At 44.1% G+C, this 25029-nt stretch overlaps 1 protein-coding gene across 1 annotated transcript in view; it reads left to right on the forward strand.

The window, feature by feature from the left end:
* Nucleotides 1-25029, forward strand: part of LOC142814081 (uncharacterized) — a 148028-nt gene that overhangs the window by 73401 nt on the left and 49598 nt on the right. Inside the window, exons 5-7 of the mRNA XM_075892020.1 lie at nucleotides 4031-4104; nucleotides 13796-13826; nucleotides 16059-16126. Of these exons, the coding sequence (XP_075748135.1) occupies nucleotides 4031-4104; nucleotides 13796-13826; nucleotides 16059-16126 (173 nt within the window). The remainder of the gene's footprint in view (nucleotides 1-4030; nucleotides 4105-13795; nucleotides 13827-16058; nucleotides 16127-25029) is intronic.

Genomic DNA, 25029 nt, shown 5'->3' on the forward strand with positions numbered 1-25029 from the left:
GGCAGACTTGCCTTGTGTACTTGGACGACGTCGTCGTGTTTTCCTCGAGTTTCGACGAGCATCTTCGCCGCTTAGAAGCTGTACTTCATGCCATCAAGATGTCCGGGCTCACACTGAAGCCAGAAAAGTGTAGATTTGCGTATGAGGAGCTTTTGTTTCTGGGGCACGTTATCAGCAAGTCTGGAGTTCGTCCCGATCCACGGAAAACAGCCGTGATCGCCGACTTCCCGCCGCCCACTGACAAGAAGGCCGTGCGCCGATTTCTGGGCCTGTGCGCCTATTAGAGGCGGTTCGTGAAAAACTTTGCCCGCATCGCCGATGCTCTCACTAACCTTACCAAGGCCGACGTGGAGTTTAAGTGGGAAACGCCGCAGGAACACGCTTTCCAGGAGCTAAAACATCGCCTCTAGACGCCTCCGTTACTTGCCCATTTCGACGAATTCGCCGAGACAGAAATACATACTGACGCAAGCAGCGTAAGTCTTGGCGCCATTCTTGTGCATAGGGCTGACGGACTTGAAAGGGTTATTAGTTACGCCAGCCGATCGCTTTCCAAAGCAGAAGCAAATTATTCCACAACACAAAAGGAGTGCCTCGCCATCATCTGGGCTACGTCGAAATTTCGCCCCTACCTCTACGGCAGGCCCTTCAAAGTTGTGAGCGACCACCACGCCTTGTGTTGGCTAGCCACCTTGAAGTACCCTTCAGGTCGCCTCGCACGATGGAGCCTGAGACTTTAAGAATATGACATTACTGTCATTTACAAGTCCGGCAAAAACACTCCGACGCCGACTGTCTCTCTCGTGCGCCTGTCAACCAACCGCTACCCGACGACACGGATGACGACTACTTCTTAGGAACGATAACTACCGACGACTTCGCTGAACGACAGAGGGCCGACCCGGAACTTAAGGCCCTAATAGAATACCTCGAAGGCAGGACCACCAAAGTCCCGAAGGTATTCAAGCGCGCACTTGCGTCGTTCTTTCTACGAAACGGTCTTCTACAAAAGAAAAACTTTTCACCGCTTCGAGCTAAGTACCTCCTTGTGGTGCCTTCAGCTCTGCGACCAGAACTCCTGCAGGCCCTGCACGACGATCCGACGGCCGGGCACCTCGGTGTTTCTCGCACGCTCGCGAGGATACAAGAAAGGTACTACTGGCCACGTGTTACCACCGACGTCACTCGTTATGTGAGAACATGCCGGGACTGTCAGCGACGCAAGACACCACCGACAAGGCCAGCGAGACTTCTGCAGCCAATTGATCCACCTTGCCGACTTTTCCAGCAGATTGGTATGGATCTACTGGGGCCGTTCCCGACGTTGGCTTTCGGAAACAAGTGGATCGTGGTAGCTACCGACTACCTCACCCGCTACGCCGAGACAAAAGCCCTGCCAAAAGGCAGTGCACCCGAGGTAGCTAAGTTCTTCGTCGAAAATATCGTCCTACGTCACGGCGCCCCGGAGGTTCTTATCACCGACAGAGGAACGGCATTTACTGCCGACTTAACTCAAGCGATCTTGGCATACAGCCAAACAAACCACCGCCAGACGACAGCGTACCACCAACAGACCAACGGTCTCACCGAGCGGCTTAACAAGACGATCGCCGACATGCTGTCAATGTACGTCGAAGTCGAACACAAGACGTGGGACGCCATTCTTCCGTATGTGACCTTCGCGTACAACACGGCGGTGCAGGAGACGACGCAGATATCTCCATACAAATTGGTCTACGGAAGGAGCCCGGCAACGACGCTCGATGCCATGTTACCCAACGTCACCGACGAAGAAAACCTCGATGTGAACGAGTACCTTCAACACGCCGAAGAAGCCCGACAACTTGCGCGTCTCCGTATCAAGAATCAACAGACGACCGACAGCCACCGTTACAACCTTCGACGACGCTTGTTGGAATACCAGCCCGGTGAACGTGTTTGGGTGTGGACGCCGATACGCTGACGTGGACTAAGTGAAAAGCTTCTGCGACGGTACTTCGGACCGTACAGGGTGGTTCAACGTCTCGGCCCACTTGATTACGAGGTTGTCCCCGACGACATCACGAACTCTCGACGACGCCGATCGCGACCTGAAGTCGTCCATGTCGCGCGCCTCTAGCCGTTTCATGCGCGTTAACAAACTGAACCAGTGTTTTTTTTTGTATTGTATCGTAATTTATTCATTGTATTTTCTTGCATTATTATTGTACTTTCATCTTTAGGTAAAGCATTGGGAGGATGCCTTTTTTCAGAGGGGGGCAATGCCACGTTCCATTTCCCGAGTTTCTGTTATCGTCCCAAAACATCACACGATTCTCAGCGCAAACCGCGCCTGTAGTTTTCGAGAAGGTTCCGAACTGTAGTAGATCATTTCGATAAGATCACGCCCACTGTGCGAATGGTACAGATTGTTCTGGAACCTACGACACCGCCAGCGATAACGCTAGAACATTCGACGGCAAGAGTATAAATGCCGACGCGCTTCGCCGCTTGTCAGTTGTTGATCGAAGGCTGACGCTCCGTTCGCCGCTATCAGTCCGAGACTGCTATCTGTGCGAGACTGCTGCTGTAATTGGACTTTCCGTTTACCGGGCACAGGTTCGCCCAAATTAACAGTTAAATCCCAACACGAAGTCTCCTGTCTTCGGCCACGTCACGACCCCGTGACATTATATACAACGAACGATTATTGTACATTATGTGCAGGATTATCAGAAGGGAGCGAGCACTTCCTGTGTTCTATTGCCTAACTGTAACGTGCCGCCTACCTGAAGCGTTAAAAGAGCTGCAACACGAAAGTTCAAACACTAGAAGTGGCATTCATTCGATTCCTTGGTATGCATAAGTGTTTTAGCGAAGTATAAATCGCGTCCACTAGGTAGAAGTTATTCTATTTAAAGCGCAAAGAGCGTCCGAGGCTCATCGGTGCGTTCCTGGCCATGACACATCGGCAGCATTTTGACGTGTTCAGCAAGCTCCTATGCAACGCCTCAGGCGCCAAGTGACGATAAGCGAGCAGTGATGACGTCAACAGATTTAGTGTTGTAGTCGCGGTGTCTACTTTTGGTACCGTCTGGCGGCAACGCCTAGCTGCCTGGAAACGGCTTCACTTGCTTTGTTTAGCTTGGTATGCGCAGCGCGTTCGTGTGAATCCTGCCATTTTGTTGTGCCGCTTGGGGTGACCTGTCGTGAAGCTGTGAGCGCGCTTGTGTATATTTGAAGCTACGTTCAGGGCGAACAAGTAACACGCACGCAGCGTTCATATGTCTTACCAGTCAGCCCGGACCAAGAGTGCGTCTCCGGCTGCCTCGTCGCTGCTCGGTCCGGCGTCGATTTCAGAATCACTGCTCATAAGAGGATCGAACCGAAAATGATTCACCACGCAGTGAATCACCGTGATTCTATATTCCTCGGTGTTTTGATTGTCGCTTGTGGACGTTGACGACAGCTGCGACGACAATGGGTGTGGCGAAGACATGCCCGTGCGCGCCGAGCAGACGAAATGCCAACTGAAAATTGCGTCACCATTTCGTTTGGCCATGTGTTCAGATGGGGCTGGTCAGCGGGAGGGGCCTGCTTGGCAGCGCTGAAAATGGGTGGGCTTTGCATTCGTTTTGAATTGGGTTGGATATTGGTCATACTTGTAAATATAGCACATAATATTTAATGCCTCCGTTGCATTATTAGTACAGAATCGTCTCTAGGGGATCGACAACTACACGTTGAAGCAAAGAACGCGACATGAGTCAAGTCGATGTCACTGCTTTTGTAAAAGGGCACGACGTTAGGCAAGTTTGTGTTGCATAGTTTGAATACAATGGCGGTGTGAAAAAACGAAGATGCAGACAGAGTGTGTGGCAATACGAGCGCTCGTGCTGTCACTCGTTCTTTCTGTGCCTTAGTTTTTCCACACAGCCATTCAATTGAAATACCTCAAGTGGTTCTATTAGGCCGTCAGAAAGTCGGTATGGCCTGTACAGCTGAATATTAGTGTTAAAGGCTCATGTTACGTGTTCCCAATGTTGCGCAGAGGAACTGCTTCAAAGGAAGACTGAAGCCCGCCGCCAGGAGCGCTTGTCGGAGCAACGCCAGCTGGAGATCGCAGTAAGTGCGGCAGCACGATACGTAATGTTTCTATAATTGTAGCACTGCATGTAAATAGGGGCATGTGACTAATGCTGCGAGCATATCTCAGTTGTCTTCTTTGGAACGAGAGAAGATAAAATTTTGTATTTTGTCTTCCACCGTTCATACAAAAGGCGTGTCATAAGTGATTGCGTTGAAAAAGGGGAAGGAGGGGTTGTGTGCCCGATAACTGTCTCTCAAAGAGGACACCTCAGCTGGTAGAACACACAAGGAAAAGGAAAGGAAGAAGTGATCGAGAGAAAGAAAGACACAACAGGAAGGCTTGCGGTTCCGATTGGAGTATCCTTAGCATCTCGGAGCGAGATAAAAAAAAAACTTGACAGGGTCTCTTCTATAGTCATTCACCAGAGCCGACTCGAAGGCGACAGGCATGTTCTTTCTATTCCTCTCTCAGGCTACATATCGAACCCCCGAAATGTCCCTGAACCAAACGTGTTTTTGCATGGCCTCCAGGATCGGAAGCATTAAAGGCTATTTTCCTCGTCTCGCGTTGCCTCCATGATTGATTCATTTTTCACCAAAGGATGATGACATTGATGGCTTCAAACGACGTGTGTCACAGTAGGTGGCGTCATAGCGAAGTGATCATGGCGTTACATTTTTGGCAGTCTGTGACTTTATTATGCGACGATGGTTTTTCGTTTCTACTCGTGTAAAAGCCGATCAAGATGCCGATGGTTCATTTCCGTGTTTAATGAGGCGTCTCACCGCATACCTTTAAAGGTAAAAAAGAAATCTCTGGCCAAATTCAAAAGCAACCATTTCCAGTGTACATCATATGGCTTGGGTTTCGAAACGATGTATCGAAATTTCCAGACAAATCCACTTGTCAAAATGGTGGCTCCTGCCACACCTCATTTTCCAAACATGTTACCGCAAAAACATTCAACAGTTCAATTGGCAGACATTCCAAAGTCCGTGGTGGCGTTTTTGGCTAAGAGCGAAAAATTGCCGTTGTCCGTGAGCGAAAATTTGAGGTAGACAAAAGTAAAGTGCTGCAAGGCGTTTGCACTAAGGCTTTTCTTGCGGCACAGTTTAGGCTTTAGAGAAGTTTAAATTTGGGTTGAGAGACAGTTTAGGTTTAGAGAAGCGAAGGTTCACGTATGCGGGTGTGTGTGTGTGTGTGTGTGTGTGAATGTTTGTGTGTGTGTGTGTGTGTGTTTGCGCGTGCGTGTTCTGATATAGCTATCGCGTTCAATTCTTTAATGTGAAGCTAGAGGGTAACCTAGTTTTCTCTGGAAAAAAATCGTAACATATCCACGAAGTGAATGATGATGAGTGGGGCGATGCTCTGGACGGTTTTATCGCTAAACCATGAACAATCCGCGAGTATCGCCCACTATCTTTATTTATTTATTTATTTATTTATTTATGTGTCTATTTATTTTTTGTTTATTTTTTTCAGTACCTTCAGGGCCCGAAGGCGTTACAGAAGGGAGTGGGTAATAGTATACATAGTAATAAGAACAATAAGAGTGTACAAAGAAAAATGCTGCTAAGAGTAAACATCGCATTCAACAGCAGTCTTAAAAGCAGTGACATCGGTCAATTGGGCAACAGAGGAGGGTAGGCGGTTCCATTCGTTCGAGGTAGTGGGAATAAAAGAATCGTGAAAGAACTTGGTATGTGAAAAAGGAATATGTACTTTGTGGGGATGGTCACATCTATATGACATGTAGTGTGGTTTGGAAAGAAGGTCTTGTTTTAGTTGTGGATTGTGGTAAATTTTATAAAAAAACAAAACGAGACACTTGCCTACGCGAACAAAGAAGTGGAAGGCCCAAAACTGTTTTCATAGATGATACTCTAGATGTACGTGCATAGTCTGAGAGGATGAAACGTGCACTCCTATTTTGGACGGATTCTAAGGTTTCAACGAGTGTGTTAATGCCGGGGTCTCATACAGCGCTTGCGTACTCAAGCTTAGGACGAACAAGGATTATATATAGATTGAGTTTAAGAGCTGAAGGTACCCTTGAAAAGTGTCTTCGTAGGTATCCAAGAGTGCGATTGGCATTGTTAGTTACGTAGGTGACATGAGTGTGCCATGAGAGATTAGAGGTAAATTTTACTCCAAGATACTTGTAGCATGAAACACTTTCTAAAACACTATCGTTAATTAGGTATTCGAGAACGTCAATAGAACCAGGGGTGCGAGAAACTCACATTACCTTGCATTTATTAGCGTTAAGTCGCATGTTCCATCTAGTGCACCAGGAAAAAACTGCATTAAAATTTTGTTGCAGCAATTAGCGTCAATATTAGTGCAAGCATCTATATAAATAACACAGTCATCAGCAAATAATTTAATTGATGATAGAATATTATTAGGCAGGTCATTGATATAAACAAGAAAGAGAAGAGGGCCCAAAACTGACCCCTGTGGCACACCAGAAGTAACAGGAGACTCTTGTGGGTTGTTATTGTTGGTGGTGACAAACTGACTTCAGTTAGCGAGAAAGTATTCGATCCATTTTAATATATTGCGGTCAATGTTTAATTTACTTAGCTGAAAACAGAGTAACTGGTGAGAAACAAGATCAAAAGCCTTATACAAGTCCAGGAATATACAATGAATGATTAGTCCACTGTCCAATGTCGCGAAAAGGTCATGTGTAAACGAAACCAGTTGAGTTTCACATGAAAAATGTTTACGAAAGCCATGTTGATTGGGAGAGAAGAATGAATTTGTATCTAGAAAGGCTACGAGATGAGAATAAATTCCACATCATCAAAGACGTCACAAACACTGCGTATATTTATACAAGAAATTTTATTATTCTTAAGTGGTAGCTATACGTCACTTCCGTTTCCCCTTCAATATAACGGCTTTATAGTCGGTGTGCCGTATAATGCACTTACAAATACCGAAAATGTGGTACTTCCGCTACATTGTTTCTTCTGTGACGCAAAAGTGAAGGAATTTTCAGTGGTACTATCTGATGATTCAATAAGTTGTTATGACCCGTCGTCGTGATCTAGTATTTATGGGGTTCGACAGCTGATGCTGACATCGCGGGAATGAATCCTTGCTGTTGTGGTTGCATTTTCGATGGAGGGGAAGATGGTCCAGACCCATTTCGCTAACGTTAGATGAACGTTAGTGAACACAGGTGGCCCAAATTTCTGGAGCCCTCCACGATGGCCTCCCCTACAATCACATCTTGGTTTTGTGAATTAAAACCACCGCAGTTACTATAACAAGTAATGAAAATTTAGTCAGGTGCAATAATAAGAAGTGCATGTATTGAAACCTAGACAGAAATGCTACTGGAAGCAATGAAATTAGTTTGAGCAAGAATCAAGGACACAATAAAAAACAATCTTTTGTAGTTTATTATAACGTCGTTTTTGGCTTCTATGCTGCGCCATTTCTGCATGACAAAACAACACGCAGACTCAGCGAGAAGTGAAGTGCTGATTTGGCTGTGGTTTACGCGGAAACTCCCAATGTTGATTATTTACAAAAACGTAACGTTATAGTTTCACTGTTTTTTACTTCCAATGCGTTAAACAGTTTCCTTCTTTTAATGTCTCGATGTGATAGTTTTTCGTGTTAACATTCTGAGTTTCAAAAAAAAAAATCACACCAGATCCACGGAACGAATGATGATAAATAGTCGAAGCTCGAGAGGGGGAGATCATCGGTAAACCGTGACTCTCAAGTGAAAAGTTAGCCCACTGCATCATAAGTAAGACCTAAGACTGTGCGCATATTATACAAAACACCTTTAATTTTGTTCTTCGTTTGTTGTTTCCTTTTTTAGATTGTTTTTTTTCATTTCTTCGTTGTCATGGCGACAGGGTTGTGAGGTCCCTTTGTTATTATGGCTGTATGGCCCGTGAAATGAAGCGAGAGAGGTTCCTGTACTGATTTCAGTGGGAAGTTTGCTAACACTAAGTCTATGCACGTGCCCCGAATCGTAGTAAGGTCTATATGGATACATCTAAGTGCGTATATGGGAAGCATGTGCTGCACAATGCAGTCATTGGCAACGAGGTCCATCCGTCTGTCCGTCAATGCGTCTGTCCGTCTGTCAGTCTTTGTCTGTTTGTTTGTCACACTAGCGCCACCTGTTGAGGGAGTCATTCAACTAGGTGGTTACGAACAAGTCACAAAAATATATGCATGGACATACCCATGATTTCAGGAGCTTCAACCTTAAAAATGTGTGCTTCAGAGCTAAAATAAAGCGCCACTTAGGTTTCTTCATACCGTTGAAAAATTTTGAGTAGCGTTTCGAGCCCATGCTTTCGCGACACTCACCGTCATGGCAACGTCTCAGAAAGCAAGCTTGCATGAGCCCTCATGTTTCTGGATATGCAGGAAGCAGATGGTGTACACAGACAGGTATTGATGGACAGTGTGACTCCAGCCATGCAAATCGACAATGTCGCGTCAAGTGTTCAATTTCGCTTTGAAGGCGTGGAGCTCGTGGGTGAGTTCCACTTCGTTTCGGCCATTCCCTAAGCACAGTGCGCCCTTGGGCCTTTAAAAATAAGTGGGTGCAAGACAAGTGGCTATATTTCGGAAACCCCACTGTCACAGGACTACAGTCATTAAAGTATTTTAGCAACAACAACAGCGAAAATTCACAGATCTCACGTACAGTGGGAATCAAGGATTCGCGAAGCACGAATGAGCAAGGTTGATTTGTCACTTTAAAACCAACACAACATTACGAGGCAGATAGACGTAGTAAACAGTACACACGATTAGAAATGTTATGCGTGCTCACATATCTAGAGAAGATGCAAGTACGCTGTTTATAGTCGCGTAACGACAGCACCACTAACGTTTGCAATATATACCAGCACCAGCAATGGCAGGCATGTAAATTATGCCGTACATAATTTTCATGTCGTAATTGTTATGTTTGTGCCTCGCAATTGTGTTCGTGGTCCATTCACGTCACGTAATACCAAAGTTGATATATGTAAAGCTAGTGAAACGACGCGAGCTCGCTATGAGCGTAGCATGTAGTCACGTTTTACACGACACGCATGTCATGAATATCAGGTTTGGACGCGTCATTTATCTTCGTCATCTATTCATGTCACGTAATACCAAATTTGGTATATGTAAAGGTAGCGAAACGGCCGCGAGCGCATCATGAGCGTGGTGTGTAGTCATGTTCTCACATGACAGGCATGCCATAATTATCATGTCTGCACCAGTCATATATACCTTCCGCAAAGTAGCTCGCCGGCCTACGTTACCACCTTCGGGTGCATTATTATTGCATGCATAATTTTATGTCACTTGGTTGAGGGAATTACTAAAACGGGACGTTCTTCTTGGTTACTATTCCAGTGACGTCAACACAATGTTTTCCCATGGAGGAGAAACTTTGAATTACTCTGCGTGTCTTCGAGGGACGTTATTATTGATGGTAAATCTTAATCGTACCACTAGGAGTTGGAAACAATCTGCTGCGAGAACCAAATGTAGCCTTCTTTGGCTTGGGGTGAGCTTTCTTAGCATAGGTTCCGCGACAGTACATCGGCAACCTGCATAGTTTAGCGCCGTTGCTCGATGCTTCGCGTTTCAGGTGTAGTCTTGCAGTCTCATGATCTAGCTGGCAAACTTGTGATTCAGGTGCTGCTTAGCGAACATCCATGCAATGGCAGAGTTGTCCGTCACCTCCGTGAACTTGTGGCCGAACAAGCAGCAGTGGAACTTCTCGTCGACGCTCCAGATGACAGTCAGGTACTCCAGCTCATTCGATTTATATAATGAAGTTCCGTGTCTGATAACTTAGGACTCGCGTAAGCTATGACATGCTCAGCTCCATCTGGGTCGTGCTGAACGAGCATCACTCCTATATAGACCAACCTGACTTGCGTCAGGATAAACTTCAGTGTCCCACGTATCCTGGAAATGAATCAATACAGGGCACGTTAGATCGTGCTTGAAGGTTTGAAAGTTGGCATCTTATGAAGGTCTCCACGCAAAAGTCGACGCTTTGTTAAGCATATTCTGAGAGGAATTAGGAATAAACTTGTGCAGGTACAACGTGAGACCTAAAAAGGCCTGCAGCTGTCTGAAACACGTTGGCGTAGGAAAGTTTGCCACTGCTGCTACTCTTTCAGGAAGAGATTAAACACCGTCTGCAGAAATGATGTGTCCCAAGTGTGAGATCGTGGCCGAAAAAAAATTCTTATTACTCTCGGTTCAATCGGAATCCGGCATCAAATAACCTTTTGAGGACTTCATCAAGGTTTCAAAGATGTTTGCGTTCTGTTTTTTTACGACCAAGATGTCATCCAGATACACGACACAAGCGTGATCTTTTAAAGGGTGGAAGGCAATGTTCATGCTGTGCTGAATTGTATTGGGCGCTGTTCGCAGTCCGAAAGGCATGCAGTTAAACTCGTAGAGGCCAGAAGGTGTGCGGAATGCTGTTTTGCACTTCTCTTCTTCGGCAACGTTCATTTGCAGCATTCCGCGCGAAGATCAAATGACGAGAAGAATCTAGTGCCGTTCAGTGTCAAAGGCATCGTCGATGCGGGACAATGGTATGAATTGGGGATGATGTGCTCGCTTAACTCCAAAAAATTGACACAAAACCTGAGGCTATCATTTTTCTTCCGGACAAGAACGCCACGGGCGGCCCCGGGACTTCTTTGCTTATTTTTGCCGTGATTTGAGCATTGCCAGCCTTGTTTCTGGTCAGTACTGACCACTTGAGTTTGAGCTTGATCACGTCATACTGTAAATCTGCGTAATGACTCTATTTCAGTCATAGCCAATAAGTCTTAATCAAAGACCTATCAAACGTATAATAGATAAATTTAATGAACACTTTCTTTCTATTGGTGACGGGAGAACAAATGTTTGTGAGAACTATGTGTCATTATATTTAAAAGATAAATCATTCAAGACTATCTTTTTTTCACCTACATTAACTAACAAAATAGCACAGTTAATATTGGAGTTACGCAACAACTCTTCGGCTGGAATTGATGCTATCCAATCTCAGGCCCTCAAATACATCACACATACTGTAGCTCCGGCGCTTTCATATATTTGCAACCAATTGATAACCATGGAAATCTTTCCTGATAAGCTGAAAATAGCACGAGTCCCTGTTATGCACGCAGGAAGTGATCAAAACACATTTTTGAGTTATCGTCCGATATGTGTTATATCTGTCTTCAGCAATGTTGCCTAAAATGTCACTAACACGTACCTAGTTAGTTTATTTGAGAAAATAAATGCAATATCAAACTGCGTGTACTCATTTCAGAAGGAAAAATCAACAGAACGAGCCCTAATACGCGTGAAGGATAAAATAATAAACAACATAGAAGGTAAACGCTTCACAGTGCGACTGTTCCTGGACCTAAAAACGGCATTTGATTCGGTTAATCATAAAGTTATCTTTCTTAAATGGAATGAGAGGCACCCCTTTAGATTTGAATAAGAGCTACCTATCATCAAGAGTGCTAGTGTGAATGGTGTTTCATTTAGCTACGTAGACACTCGCATAGGCGTAACACAGGGCTTAATTTAGGGGTCGCTGCTTTTTTATAGTCAACATTCCTTGCGCTGCTTCAATGGTTATGAATACAGGTTCACAAGTGTTTTATTTCCTGGCCGTGATATAGATTCAGTCGCGAGTGGCACATACACGTGGCTGGCTGGAATGTCCAAATTATTAACAGCAAATGAAATAAAGTTCAATATACAGAAGACAAAGTTTTTATTAGTCAGGCCGAAAAAGAGCATTATAAACAAAAAATCAATATTGCTATTCGCAATAGTGCTTTATCGCACGTGTACTCGATACGATTTTAGCTGCAATTTTTAATGAAAGGCTAACTTGGACAGACCGTGTTAATTATGTGTGTTATATCTCCAGTTTTGTTGGTATAATCTACACAATGAGAATTCTCTTGCCATTGTAGTTTAAGAAACAAATATGCTACGCTCCTTGGCAATGTTATCTTCATTACTGCTTGTTGGTTTCGGGAAGCACTACACAATATAAAATCTGCATTCACTATTTGTATTACGAAGCAAAAAGCCAGTCGTGCCATCAGTAATATGAATTATTGAGACAAAACAAATGAGTAATATGAATTAGCGAGATGAGCAAACTGGGTATACTAAACATGCACGACTTGAAAACCTTGAGACACGCTCACTCTTGAGACACAGGCTCTTTTATTCATTCATTTCATTAATTGTATTCTATGGGCCAAACAAGGCCTTAAAGAGGGAGTGGTGACAATAAGAAGTTTGTACCGCATAGGTAGAACACAAATAGGCATGTAGTATAAATAACAAAAAAAACATACGAAAATCATTCCAAAGCATTAGGTGAACGTAAGTTATACAATGAGTACAAATATAAAAACAGGAAAAATTGAACAACGCAAGAAAAACAGACATGCATTATATACGAGTCAATAAATTGCAATCTAGTTAGCACTGTTGTCTATAGCAATACAAAAAAACATTATCGGTGATAGATACAATGTCTTGTGGAAGGTGGTTCCACTATAGTGACGGTCAAGGAATGAAAGATTGACAAGATGTGTTTGTACTGCTAGAAGGAACGTAAACCTTACGAGAATATTCGATACGACGCGATACATAATGCCGATTATGAAAAAGCGTGTCATACAATGTTAAGTGGTGAAATATTTTGTGAAACAACGATAAACGGGAATTTTCGCGCCGAGCTGCGAGAGATGAAAGTGATAGGTTAGTTTTCATGGCTGTTACGCTGGCAGTTCGATTATAATCGAAAAGAATAAAAGGAGCCGCGTTATTCGGGAGTAGTTCTAATTCGTAATTAGGTTAGGGTATGAAGGTCTCAAACAGCTGAAGCATATTCTAATTTCGGATGGATTAAAGTTTTAAAGAGTAATAGCTTTAAAGAGTCCAAGTATGCAAAATTTTTTGCCTGAGGTAGCCAAGGATGCGGTTTGTGTTGTTCATGACATAGTTATTGTGTGTTGCCCAAGAAAGGTTCGATGCGTTATGAATTACCAAGTATCTGTATGAGGTTACTTGCTCTTGAGACACATCACTTACTAAGGAACAACATAACCTTTTCACTAACTCTGCACGGCCCTAAAAAACATCCACCATATACATTCCGACATGTAAGCTACAGGAATAACAGGATACGGATGAACAGCGGTTTGAAAACATTGCACTAACAGATTACGACACTATTCAGCAACAACAAAGGGATAGAAGAAATAATAAGAAACCACTAATAAAGAAAAATAATAAAGCGTCAAATAAATGAACTACTTCTTACATAGGTTTTTAATGAGTATCATTCTGGGCATATTGCATGCTATATATTTTCAATGTTTTAGTGTCAACAATGATACGTTAGATTGCATACTTATACCTGTAAAATGGTATTTTATCCTTCTATGCGTATTCGAAGTTGTACGTGAACTACATCTTCGTTTATGTAAGTTCTTCACTTGCTTCGTTTTTGTTGTCATTGCTTGTGTGCAAACTGTTGTTGTTTCAAGTGGGAGGACCTCGTCAGGCGTGCATTCCTTTAGTCCTTTCTTTCCGAAATGTAATTTTTTTCCGCTTAAATAAAATAAAAAAAATCACTTCAGTTTTAGTGCAAACACGCCACTTTTGTGAAGACTGCTTTCTTTGCTTTTTCAGGACACGCTTTATCCATTCGGCAGAAGACCAGGTGAGCAGGCCATGCGGTTGTATTTGTGCACCGTAATTCACAGCGTGCCTCAATTTTTCAGCTGTGAGCTGTGTGTTTTGCATCCAGATCATCCTTTCATATGAGATTAAAAATTAAGTGAACATTATGCTTGAAGAGTTGCATTCGAAAATCATAAAAAATTAAGGAAATAAAATATTTGCTCGCTCCCTTCATAAATACATTTTCTGTGATGGGAGACATGTTAAGACGGCTAAACAGCAATTACAACATTATTTAAATGAATATGCTAAATGACTTTATAGTTAGCGGAGGCAGGTGTTTGGCTCAGATGAGAGAAGAGCTGTCTATGCTAGGTTTCTGAAAAAAAACAGCTTCTGGGAAAAAATGTAGAGCAAAGAATTTAAAATGTAAAAATTGTAGAGCTAGGAAGAACGGCATTTGCTAACGTAGGTGCGGCGACATGCGTGCTTTAATCGTTAACAAAACCCACACAGCCACGAAATGAGGTCGATAATATGGTTCGTGCGACGACGTCCACTTATTTCCAACGCCTCGCAATGTACGCTCAACCCTAGTTTTGGCTTCGCTTTCGCTGACGCTATTAGTCAGATTTCACCATTCGCTAAAAACTGCTGGCGGCTGCGTTTACTTAATCTCAAAACGGCAACAGGCACTTCGCAGGAGGGGCTGCAAGTTTCTGATTTGACCTGGCCACTGTCTCTACTATAATTAAAAATTGCAATAACCTAATCTTTCTAATTTCTCTCATAATTGAAGCCCAGACTCTTCTTAGAGAGTCTTTAGTATCAAATGTAATTATGGAGGCAGCGTGGAAATATCTCATCTTCCTTGTAGCTGGGGATTTTCGGACACATTTCTTGAAACACCCAAGTATACGCACAAAAACCCAATACGTTATTCAGGACACACGTTGCACATGGTTTCTCAACCCAATAGCGCCAGTGCTAGCTGTTGGGCCAGATGGTGTATCATGAACGTGAAAACGGGGTACTAATAAATAAAAAAACGTATATAATAAGGTGGTACACTAGAATGAACGCCAGCGTTTGTTTATATGTGACGCTTTCTTCTTAGGTACGTGTTCCTCTGTATTCACTGGCACCCCATTTTTAAGTGTAAAAGATCTGTGTGGCAGCGGTGCGTGTTGCGACGTAAATCTGAGAGTTACGCACAACTCGAGTGCTTTTATACTTTAGCTGCTTTAACTTGCTACCTGGCCCGACCACTGGTTCACTTGTCACTTCGCCTTAGCTACATTCATTGTGCATATAGTTCCCAAAGCTGTTGCCTGCCTTAAGTTGTCCTTCTTGCTTGATTGATGCCTGGAGATTATTCTTAGTGTCTTAGAAGATTTTGGTATCACTGTGCACCATCAACATAAAAAGTGCATTTTCTACTTTAATGCTTAAGGGATGAAAAGCGATGTCTTTTGAAAAGCAGGTAAAGCTTGCAATCCGATTTCAGTTGAGAGGAGCCGATTCCAGAGCCAAAATTTGCAGAAGTCGCCTCATAACATCAATCGCAATGTTCTCTATGAACTTAGAATTTAAATGCAAAAAAGGTGAAATATAGAGAAGCGCCGCTTCTCTGTCCCCTGTAAGTTTTCTGTTATTATTATACTTATTAGAGCAAAACCGTCTTTATGGCTAGCCCTGTGTGTCTTTGCCTGGCTGTTATTTGTCATTGAATAACTGGGATCTGCATCCTACCCCCTACATGTGACTCCCAGAGTTAAGGCGGCGCAGACAACGTTCGACAGCAGAGTGAAAGAACACAGCCATCGTATCTCAGCCACAATATCGGTGTACATGCACGAATCTTACGTAGCGGGATACTAGTACCGTCTGCTATAGAAAGTACAGTAGGAGGGCTATGGTAACTGCTACAGCAGGTATGTCAAGTGCAGGCGTGTCATGCTCTCTCCAACGGACTGTAATGGAAGCTCTCTTAAACAGACCATGATGCGTGGCGCAAAAGCCCCTTTGATTCCTAAACTATAATGTTGAATTCCATTTTCCAGAATCCTTATGCACCCTTCTGGTAACTTTCAAAGCTGCGCGTGCGTGTCGACTTATCCAGCTCTTGGCACTGTCAAGCTCGTGACCGACCGTAAATTTCGGTGCTTTTTGATTACATTTCGTTTGTTGCAAGCTGTTTCTGCTTGACATGCAGCAGTCACTGAAACGTTGATTAAAGAACATTAAAAATATCTCCTAAATATCTTCGCAGAGTCCAGGATGGCCATGATGTCTGGGAGCAGGCGGCCCTCGGCGTCTTCGTCCATAGAGGACATCGAGGTTTGATACGTTTCAGTTCCAAGCCACTATTGAACGAATGATTTTGGCATGGCAAGCACATGTTCTACTTAGGAGCCGCACTAGTGCTAAAGCTCTTAAAAAAACTTATACTGACGTCAAGTAGTTCGTTGAGTCATGTTACAATGTGTAATATTGCGTGGCAGGAATGTAGAATACCACCAGGCGTCGCCTCACGTGAATGGCATGACGAGTGGGTAGTTGAAAGCTGCCCATGCATTACAGAGAGCTGAGGTGTGGTTAGCCATCATCAGTGGCAGTAAGAAGATCAACAATGTGTTATCGCAGTTTCCACACCTCTCGTAGATAGAATACAACTTATCGAGATGGGTGAAAAAAAAATAAATGAAAGTGCAGCAATGACACACTTCTCGCGATGTACTGCTCCGTGGTCCCTCGTTCTTCTGGTGTATTAGGTCCGGGAATGCGAGAAACAACAGGGGATTCTGGCCGCCGTTATCGTAAGAAGCCTGCGTGACCGCACCTGAGTGAACTTACGGGCCGACTTTACGCTTTCCTCCTACGTGACTAAGCTTCCCTGGTCCCCTCGTGCGCACCCCTATGGAGATATCCACCGAGAAGCAAAGACTGGGAATTGAAGAAAAAGGTGGTGCCAACAGCTCCTCGTTAAGCTATTGCATTCTACTTTTAGAAGTGAAGCTGACGCCCCTTCCAAATTTTCTTTGGGGTTCATTTTTTTTGGCACAGCTATTTCATGTGTGCGAAAGAGAGGAACAGACGGTGCATTCTTGGGCTCATGGCGTATAAAGAGCAGCGCACGTATCGACAAAGCAGACAAAAAATGCGCGTAAACAGGGCGCCTGCTGTCTTGTCAATCATGGACAGAAGACAGGTTCACTGGTCGGAAGCATAGCAGATGTCGTAAGCATCAAACATCAATATACTTGAACAGGAATAAAAACGAAGAAGAATAAAAACGAAGAAGATATCGTTCCTAGTATACTGAAGTAGCCATCAGTAAAGTTTCAATAATAAGATTTATTACAAAGTTTGTCCAGTGTAGAAGTGCGCGGCTAATTATAAAATTGACAAATTAAGCATATGTAAATATGTCAAAGTGACACCGAACTATGGTACTGTCAGGACTGTACAAAAAGCGTGCTGATTTTCTGGCTGATAAAGAAAAGCTATGAATAAGGAAAAAATACTACGGGACTGCTCTTCAACGCGCAGCCAGCATCTTCAAAAAAACTAGTACTGCAAGCAATAATATTGAGAACTAACAAAATTGTCAACCAATGTTATTTGGATTAATTATTACATAAATATATACATAAACAGGAAGTAAGGAGAAAGTATTTAACCCGAATCTACATGTTACACTGTAAATATCGTCAAAAGAGGATAGTATTGCGTCTGAAGAGAGTGAACAAACCGTTTATTTGATATTCTGCGCAAGAAAATCGGTGAATGATATTCTGAAGGCGCTACGTTAGAGTGCTTCGAGCGTGTAACGGAGGCGAACAAGCGCATCTAGGCACGTTAAACACGAGTGCCATCTGGCAGTTATCTTCGAAAACGAAGGCATGCGCGACCGCGGAGAAAGATGCGTGCCAGTCACAGAGGTGATAAGGTGTAGAATGGAAAGTGACGGGCAGGTGCCACCACCGTACCGTCGTAGCGAAGCGTTGGAAACACCTTCTTGAAAATCGCGTTGCACTGTCAGCGCAGCACCTTAAAGGCTACAGTCCTTAGAGTGTTTTGGTGTGTCCTCTTCTAGTATAAAGGCAGACATACAAAACATAGACATGTTGTTATGTCGCCTCAGATATGCGCAATATTTGCTTTTTTAATTGACAATCGCTAAACTATGAACGCTAAACCTTGAGCAATATAGTTGGGCGCTGCAGATGGGGTTGGCCATTCGGTGCTGTTTGAGGTATCATTAGGGCGGACAAACAAACAAATGTACAGACAGACAGACAGACAGACAGACAGACATGTAGACCAAAATTTTTCCGTCGAAGGTCCCCAAGAAAGTCTATCGTCTTTAAAAAAAAACAGGCATATCCCAAAGTGAATGACAACAGAGGAGCTTACTCATAACTGTCCGGGACAGGCCTAGAATGCTCTTGACACGGCCCTTCTACAGCAGAGTGTCTTGTTAACGATCCGGTGCTTGAGGTGTACGTTGAAGGCGGCGTCGTCGGGCGCGTTCCGCTGCACGCACTGCACAGAGAAAACTCTCATTGGAGCATGGCGATGGTACGTGATGACGCAGCACTGGTCACTGCGAATGGAAGCGATGGTGGTGGGGTTGTCAAACCACAAGTGGTCGCATACCTTACAGCTGAGGTCGAGGAAGTTGCGCTTTAAGCGCGCATCGGTGCCACCAACCTCAGGGACGACCGCTTTCGGCGTTTAGCCGCTCCTTCCCGCACCCACTCCAATTTGAAGTTCTCTTGCAGCCACTTGCGGGCAACCTACGCTTCGCAAACTCTCACTTGGGGATCCGCTTGTCGACAAGCCCGCTTTGATTCGGACGCACGAGGCCTCGCCGCTTCCGCCACCTCCACATCAACTTTGGTGCTGGCTTGTGATTGCTGCCGACGCTGGCGTCTTTCTTCCGGCCCGCGAGCTCTCATCACGAGGTCCTGGCGGCTAGCGGTGGGCCCGCATCGCAGCTTTGCGAGGTCTCCACGCCACTGCCTTCTATTCCATGGTGTTCATGATGAGTAGTTGCGTGTAGACGTGCAATAATTGGGCTCCCAGCAATGAGTAAGCGAGCTCACCAAAAGCGCCCACCAAGAGAGAGAAAGAGAGAGAAATAAATAAAAGGATGAGACAGGGAGGTTAACCTAGACGAACTGGTTTGCTACTCTGTACGGGGGTGGGGAAAAGGGTCGGAAAGAGGATAGAAATAGAGAGATAAAAAATAAATTAGAAAAAAAACCACATGCGCACACAATCGGGGAGTTCCGATCAGAGTCGTTTGGACAGGCCGGTTGAACGCAAGAAGCGCAGGAGCACCTTCACAGCCTTCTTCTGCGACATAAAGTCCTGTCGGCAGCGCAGGATTCTTTCTTCCGAAAGAGGCTGGTTGTACAGTTCGTCTAGTGCACTGCAGAGTGACTGTCTCTGCGAGGGGTATTGTGGGCATTCACACAGAATGTACCAAGTTGTTTCATCACTGCCACAATGGTCGCATGCAGCAGTGTCAGCCATTCCTATGCGGAACGCGTACGCATTGGTAAATGCGACGCCCAACCATAATCTGCACAGCACAGTAGCGTCTCGTCGGCGTAATTCCGGAGGAATTCGAAGACTAAGAGTTCGGTCCAAAGTACCTAACCGTGCATGGATGAAATGTGACTCGTTCCATTGTGACGAGGTGCGCTTGCGAGCAAGCATGCGGAGATTCCGTGCAGCATCAGTTCTGGAAAGCGGAATTGATATTTCATCGCTTTCAGTATGGGCAGAACGGGCAGCTCGATTGGCCCGTTCATTGCCAATTATTCCACAATGACTTGGGAGCCATTGAAAGGCTATTTCATGTCCTTCCTCAATGAGTTGGTGAGTCTTTTCTGCAATCTTAAATACCAGCTGTTCGTACGGGCCGTGGCGTAAAGGTGATAGAAGGGATTGCAGTGCCGCCTTTGAGTCACTGAAAATTGTCCATTTTTCTGACTGTTGGCCGTTGATGCATTGCAATGCGGCACTAAGAGCTGTGAGCTCTGCTCCCGTTAGTGTCGAAAGGTGGGAGTACACACTAATAGACATGCCCCGAGCATTGGAAGCTTGGCGAGCAAGCTGATAGCATGTCCGTGGTGTCCGTGGTTTATCGAGCATCACACATATGCTCAATAAAGTGTACAGGTGAATGACCAGTGCCGCTGCTAGATTGGGTGAGCATTAGACGCGTAATTCAAAGGTTCCAGGTTCGTTCTCTGAAGGTGAAAATTTATATTTTCGTCACTTCACTTTGTCCAAATGTATATCATAACTGTCACAAATAACATGCCCAGTACTTTGCTTGCCATTATTATCTGTTATTTCTCATCGTTATTTCGTTTAGGAACAAGAAAATCGTAAAATTTTTCTCGTTTCTTTCTTTCTGCAAGCGAATCATTTTGCTTGTTATCCGCCACCACGTAGAGCGTTGTATCCTGGCATAGGTGTGAGAAAAGCGCGAACATGAAGTGTCACCATTTTTCTCCAACTCCTTATTACGTCACTCTCATTATTATCGACATCGCATGGTTGTTTGATCTCACTGATGATGCATTTGGAAGGCTGTTGTTGTCCAATTTCGCCGTTAGCACGGCGAAATTGGACCTTATCAACACTGCAACACCAGTGGTCAGAGGACGTTTCACGTCAAGCCCAAATCTACACGTTGCTTTGTCTGGGGCTGTACGGTAGCGCACTATTATGATCATCTATACGGTGAAGCTCTAGTTCACGCGTTGATGACGTAATAATAATTGTTGGGATTTTTCCTCCTGAAACCAGGACGCCATTGCACGGAACGTCGTATTAGAAGGCTCCGGAAATTTGGCAACCGGGTTCCTTATCTTGCACTTAAGTGCGACTTGCAAAATCGCAATGCGTCCCCTTGCATCAAAATGCGCCTCAACTTGCACCATCGAAGTGTCTCTTCTGAGGTCGGGATTCGATCCCTTGATTTTCGGATGAAAAGTCAAACAACACGACTACTAGATCACCATCGGGTGACTCATTAATGGTATTTCTTTATAACTACTGGAACTGGATTTTGACCAAGACCTCTCAGCTCTGCAGGCGAGGAATGCAAGCGTATAATGAACCCCCTCCCTCCTTTTTTTCTTGCATTATTTTCTCAATCGTGGATACTTTACTGTGAGTCTCTTTCAGGCCGCCGCTTCTTGATGTACGTTGATCACACAGTATTTTCATATTTAGCCCGTGCTTATACAACCAACAACGAAAACTAACGCACAATCCGGGTGTTTCTGAAAATTTCGCAGTCGCATGTTCCATGCTCAGAAATTCTTCATCGACAGTTTTTTAAATAGGTACGTACTTAAGAGTTGGTGAAGATATCGCAATCAATAACTAAGTCTCAATATTAATAAAAGGATGACTATTACACCAGTGTACTGTGCAAACAATACACTGGATTTGATTAGTCTGACACCTGTAATGCTCTTTAACCCTTTCGTGGACGTGTAACAAAGAAAACTGTCCCAAATTTCAGCAAAAATTTCGCTAAATTTGTGGAACTTCTCGTTCCCAATACAATGATACTATCTTTTCAATTTAATGGTTTTTATGAAATTAGCAATAATGATTACTCAAGGGTGGCTTCATCGAATGGCAATAAAATGAAAAATCATAATAAAACTACAGACGAGACACAAATGGCACCAACGTTTATAGAACCTATTCAGTTGCCAACTCTTCGCCTCCACCATACACTGAGCGTGGCGCATAGCTTACTTGTTGTCCAAGTGGCACTACTGAAGCGACAGGCTTCTCGTAGTAGACGACTAGGCGTGATTGAACGCCTGCTGTCCGCTCAAATACTGAACTGTCGGAAAAACGTAACGACGAGAACGACCAGTTTTTTTATAGATGATCGTGAAGGTATAATACATTAGCAGGAATGTCTGAAAGCGCGTTATGTGGTGTTGTATGCTGCGTGAACTATTTAGCACGCACCCTGTGATCGACTAATTCGGCGCCTCTTATCAAGTTCAGTGCGACAGGCACTAGTGTTGTTCATTTTCTAAGTGACTGGCTGTAAAGGCATTTTTTTTCAGCTAACGGAGGAGACTCCCAAGGTTCTGGTAGGTACTGCTGAAATTCGTCACGGCAGAATTTTGTTGAAGCCGCGCGAGTCGTGCAGTTGAATCTGCCCACATTCATCGCGTTATACCCTTCATAGTTTCTGTTAAGTGCTGAAGACACGACTTAGAAACATTGCTCAACATTGTCAGGCAGACCGACTATGCTGCAGAACACATTCCCAGAAATCAATCCTCACAAGCGCACGAAGGTGTGCATGGGTCGCGACACAATTCGACCGCGATCAAGCGAAGCCGGGATCGGATGTTTTCGCTGGCTAACCTGTGCAAGTGGGGGAAAGGAACTCATTGAGGTTGGAGTGTTCACATTTAAACTAATTTAGTAACCTTATAAACTGTGGGCTAATGCTGCACAGCAGCTGCTTTCTCCTTCATACAGTATCGCCTCTGTGCATTCTCTTTCGCAGCCTGGGCACACATTCAGTGCGTCAACACGCGCGCGCAATTCTGTCAGCTGTGAAAGCATGGGGATAGTGTCAGATTTAAAAGTTTTTGCAACAAGGCCATGCGCAGTAATTGATTGATTTGTGGAGTTTAACGTCCCAAAACCACCATATGATTATGAGAGACGCCGTAGTGGAGGGCTCCGGAAATTTGGACCACCTGGGGTTCTTTAACATGCACCCAAATCTGAGCACACGGGCCTACAACATTTCCGCCTCCATCGGAAATGCAGCCGCCGCAGCCGGGATTCGAACCCGTGACGTGCGGGTCAGCAGCCGAGTACCTTAGCCACTAGATCGCCGTGGTGGGGCGGCCATGCGCAGTGACACTCACCAAAATATCTTCAGCGACGATGGCACATTTTTCATAGACAAGTGCGCGCTCTTCAACCTTTATTGCAAAAAAAGCCCCCCCCCCCCAAAAAAAAAGAAAAACAAAAAGCAACCGTCTTTATCAGAGCTGCCGATTCTGCGGCAACTTGCAGATGGCAAATTAACACTTTGTATAATTCAAAGTGAGTGCACCGCTTGCCATATAGCCACACAGTTTTCAGGTTCGTGTGCTAAATTAACACACTTCAAACATTTTGAATTGACCGTCCTTCCTGATGTGGAATTTTTTTTTTTGCGGCTTCGAAGATATCACAGGAGGTTAGAAAAATTTAGGCATCCTTTCATACATAAAAGTGCACTTCATTACCACGAGTATTTTAAACCTTTTTGCCACCCCTAAAAAGACACGTTAAAGAACCCCAGGTGGTCGAAATTTCCGGAGCCCTCCACTACGGCGTCTCTCATAATCATATAGTGGTTTTGGGACGTTAAACCCCATAAATCAATCAAGCACCCCTAAAAAGGCATTTTCAACACATATAATGTGGTTCCCTGCTCACATGGGCCATTTTGGAGGAGGCACCACCACCATCAATGACCTGGTCCGCACAAAGGCGCGAGGTATGACGTTTCGTGCCCACGGTGGTTCTCTTCTGTCCACGACGTTGGACAACAGACATCAGCCCACGAAATAATAATAATAATAATAATAATAATAATAATAATAATAATAATAATAATAATAATAATAATAATAATAATAATAATAATAATATAATAATAATTTATTATTATTATTAGTAGTAGTAGTAGTATAGTAGTAGTAATAACAATAATCCTGACTACGTCCACTGCAGGACAGAGACCTCTCCCATGTTCCGCCAGTCAACTCGGTTCTGTGCTTGCGGCTGCCAATTTATAATCGCAAACTTGCTTATCTCATTTGCCCGCTTAACTTTCTGTCCCTCCCTAACCCGCTTGCCTTCTCTGGCAATCCAGTCAGTTATCTTTAATGACCAGCGGTTATCCTGCCAACGCGCTACATGTCCGGCTCATGTCCATTTCCCCTTATTGATTTCAACTATGATATCCTCAACTTCGGTTTGTTTCCTGGTCTACCATGCTCTCTTCTTGTCTCTTAAGCTTGCACCTATCTTTTTCTTTTCCATCGTTCATTGCGTCATCCTCAGTTTGAGCTGAACTCTCTTTGTAAGCATCCAAGTTTCTGTTCCGTAGGTAAGTACCGGCAAGATTCAGCTGTTATATACCTCCCTATCGAGGGATAGTTGTAATCTACCCCTCATGATTTGAGAGTGCTTGCCACACATGCTCCACCTCCTTCTTATTCAAGTTACTTCAATCTCGTGGTTCGGCTCCATGGTTATTACCTTTCTTAAGTAGATGTAGTCTTTTATAACTTCAAGTGCACTATTGCCTGTCTCGAAGCTCTGTTCTCTTCTGAGGTTGTTGTACATTACTTTCGTTTCCTGCAGGTTAATTTTAAGACCTACCTTTCTGCTCTCCTCGTCCAATTCAGTAATCATGAGTTGCAATTCGTTCTTGAGGTATTTAGCAATGCAATGTCATCGACGAAACACAGGTTACTATTGTACTCTCTATTAACTCTTATCCCTTACTCTTCCCATGCTGGGCTTTTGAAAGCCACCTGTAAGCACGCGGTATACAGCAATGGGGAGATTCTATACCCTTGTCTTACACCCTTCTTGATTGGTATTCTGTCGCTTTCTCCATGGAGAACTATAGTGGCATTTGATCATCTGTAGATTTCCTCCAGGATGCTTATATATGCTTTGTCGATGTCCTGATTCCGCAGTGTCTGGATGACTGCTGATATTTCTACTGAACGAACTGCCTTCTCGTAATCTATGAAGGCTATGTATAGTGGTTGGCTGTATTCTGTGCATTTTTCTGTAACCCGATAGACAGTATGAATGTGGTTGATTGTTGAGTAGCCATTTCAAAATCCTGCTTGTTCTTTTGGTTGATTGAATAGTAATGTTGGATAAAATAGTTAAAAGCAGAGGAGTTTTACGGAGATCTCTACATTGGTGGGCAACACGAACATAATTTAAAAACTCACAGTAACCCAGAGGACACCCCGCCAGTAAAGTTTGAATAAGTCAGAAAAGCCTTGGAGGGAATGCAAATAGACAAAGCTGCCGGTGAGGATCGGGTAACATCAGATCTGCGGAAAGATGGAAAACAGATTGTGTTGGAAATACTAGCGACCCTGTTTACAAAGTGTCTCATGACACGGAGGGTACCAGAATCTCGGAAGAAT

The sequence above is a fragment of the Rhipicephalus microplus genome, chromosome 4 (assembly GCF_043290135.1).
Source record: "Rhipicephalus microplus isolate Deutch F79 chromosome 4, USDA_Rmic, whole genome shotgun sequence".
NCBI classification, from domain to species: Eukaryota; Metazoa; Arthropoda; class Arachnida; order Ixodida; family Ixodidae; genus Rhipicephalus; species Rhipicephalus microplus.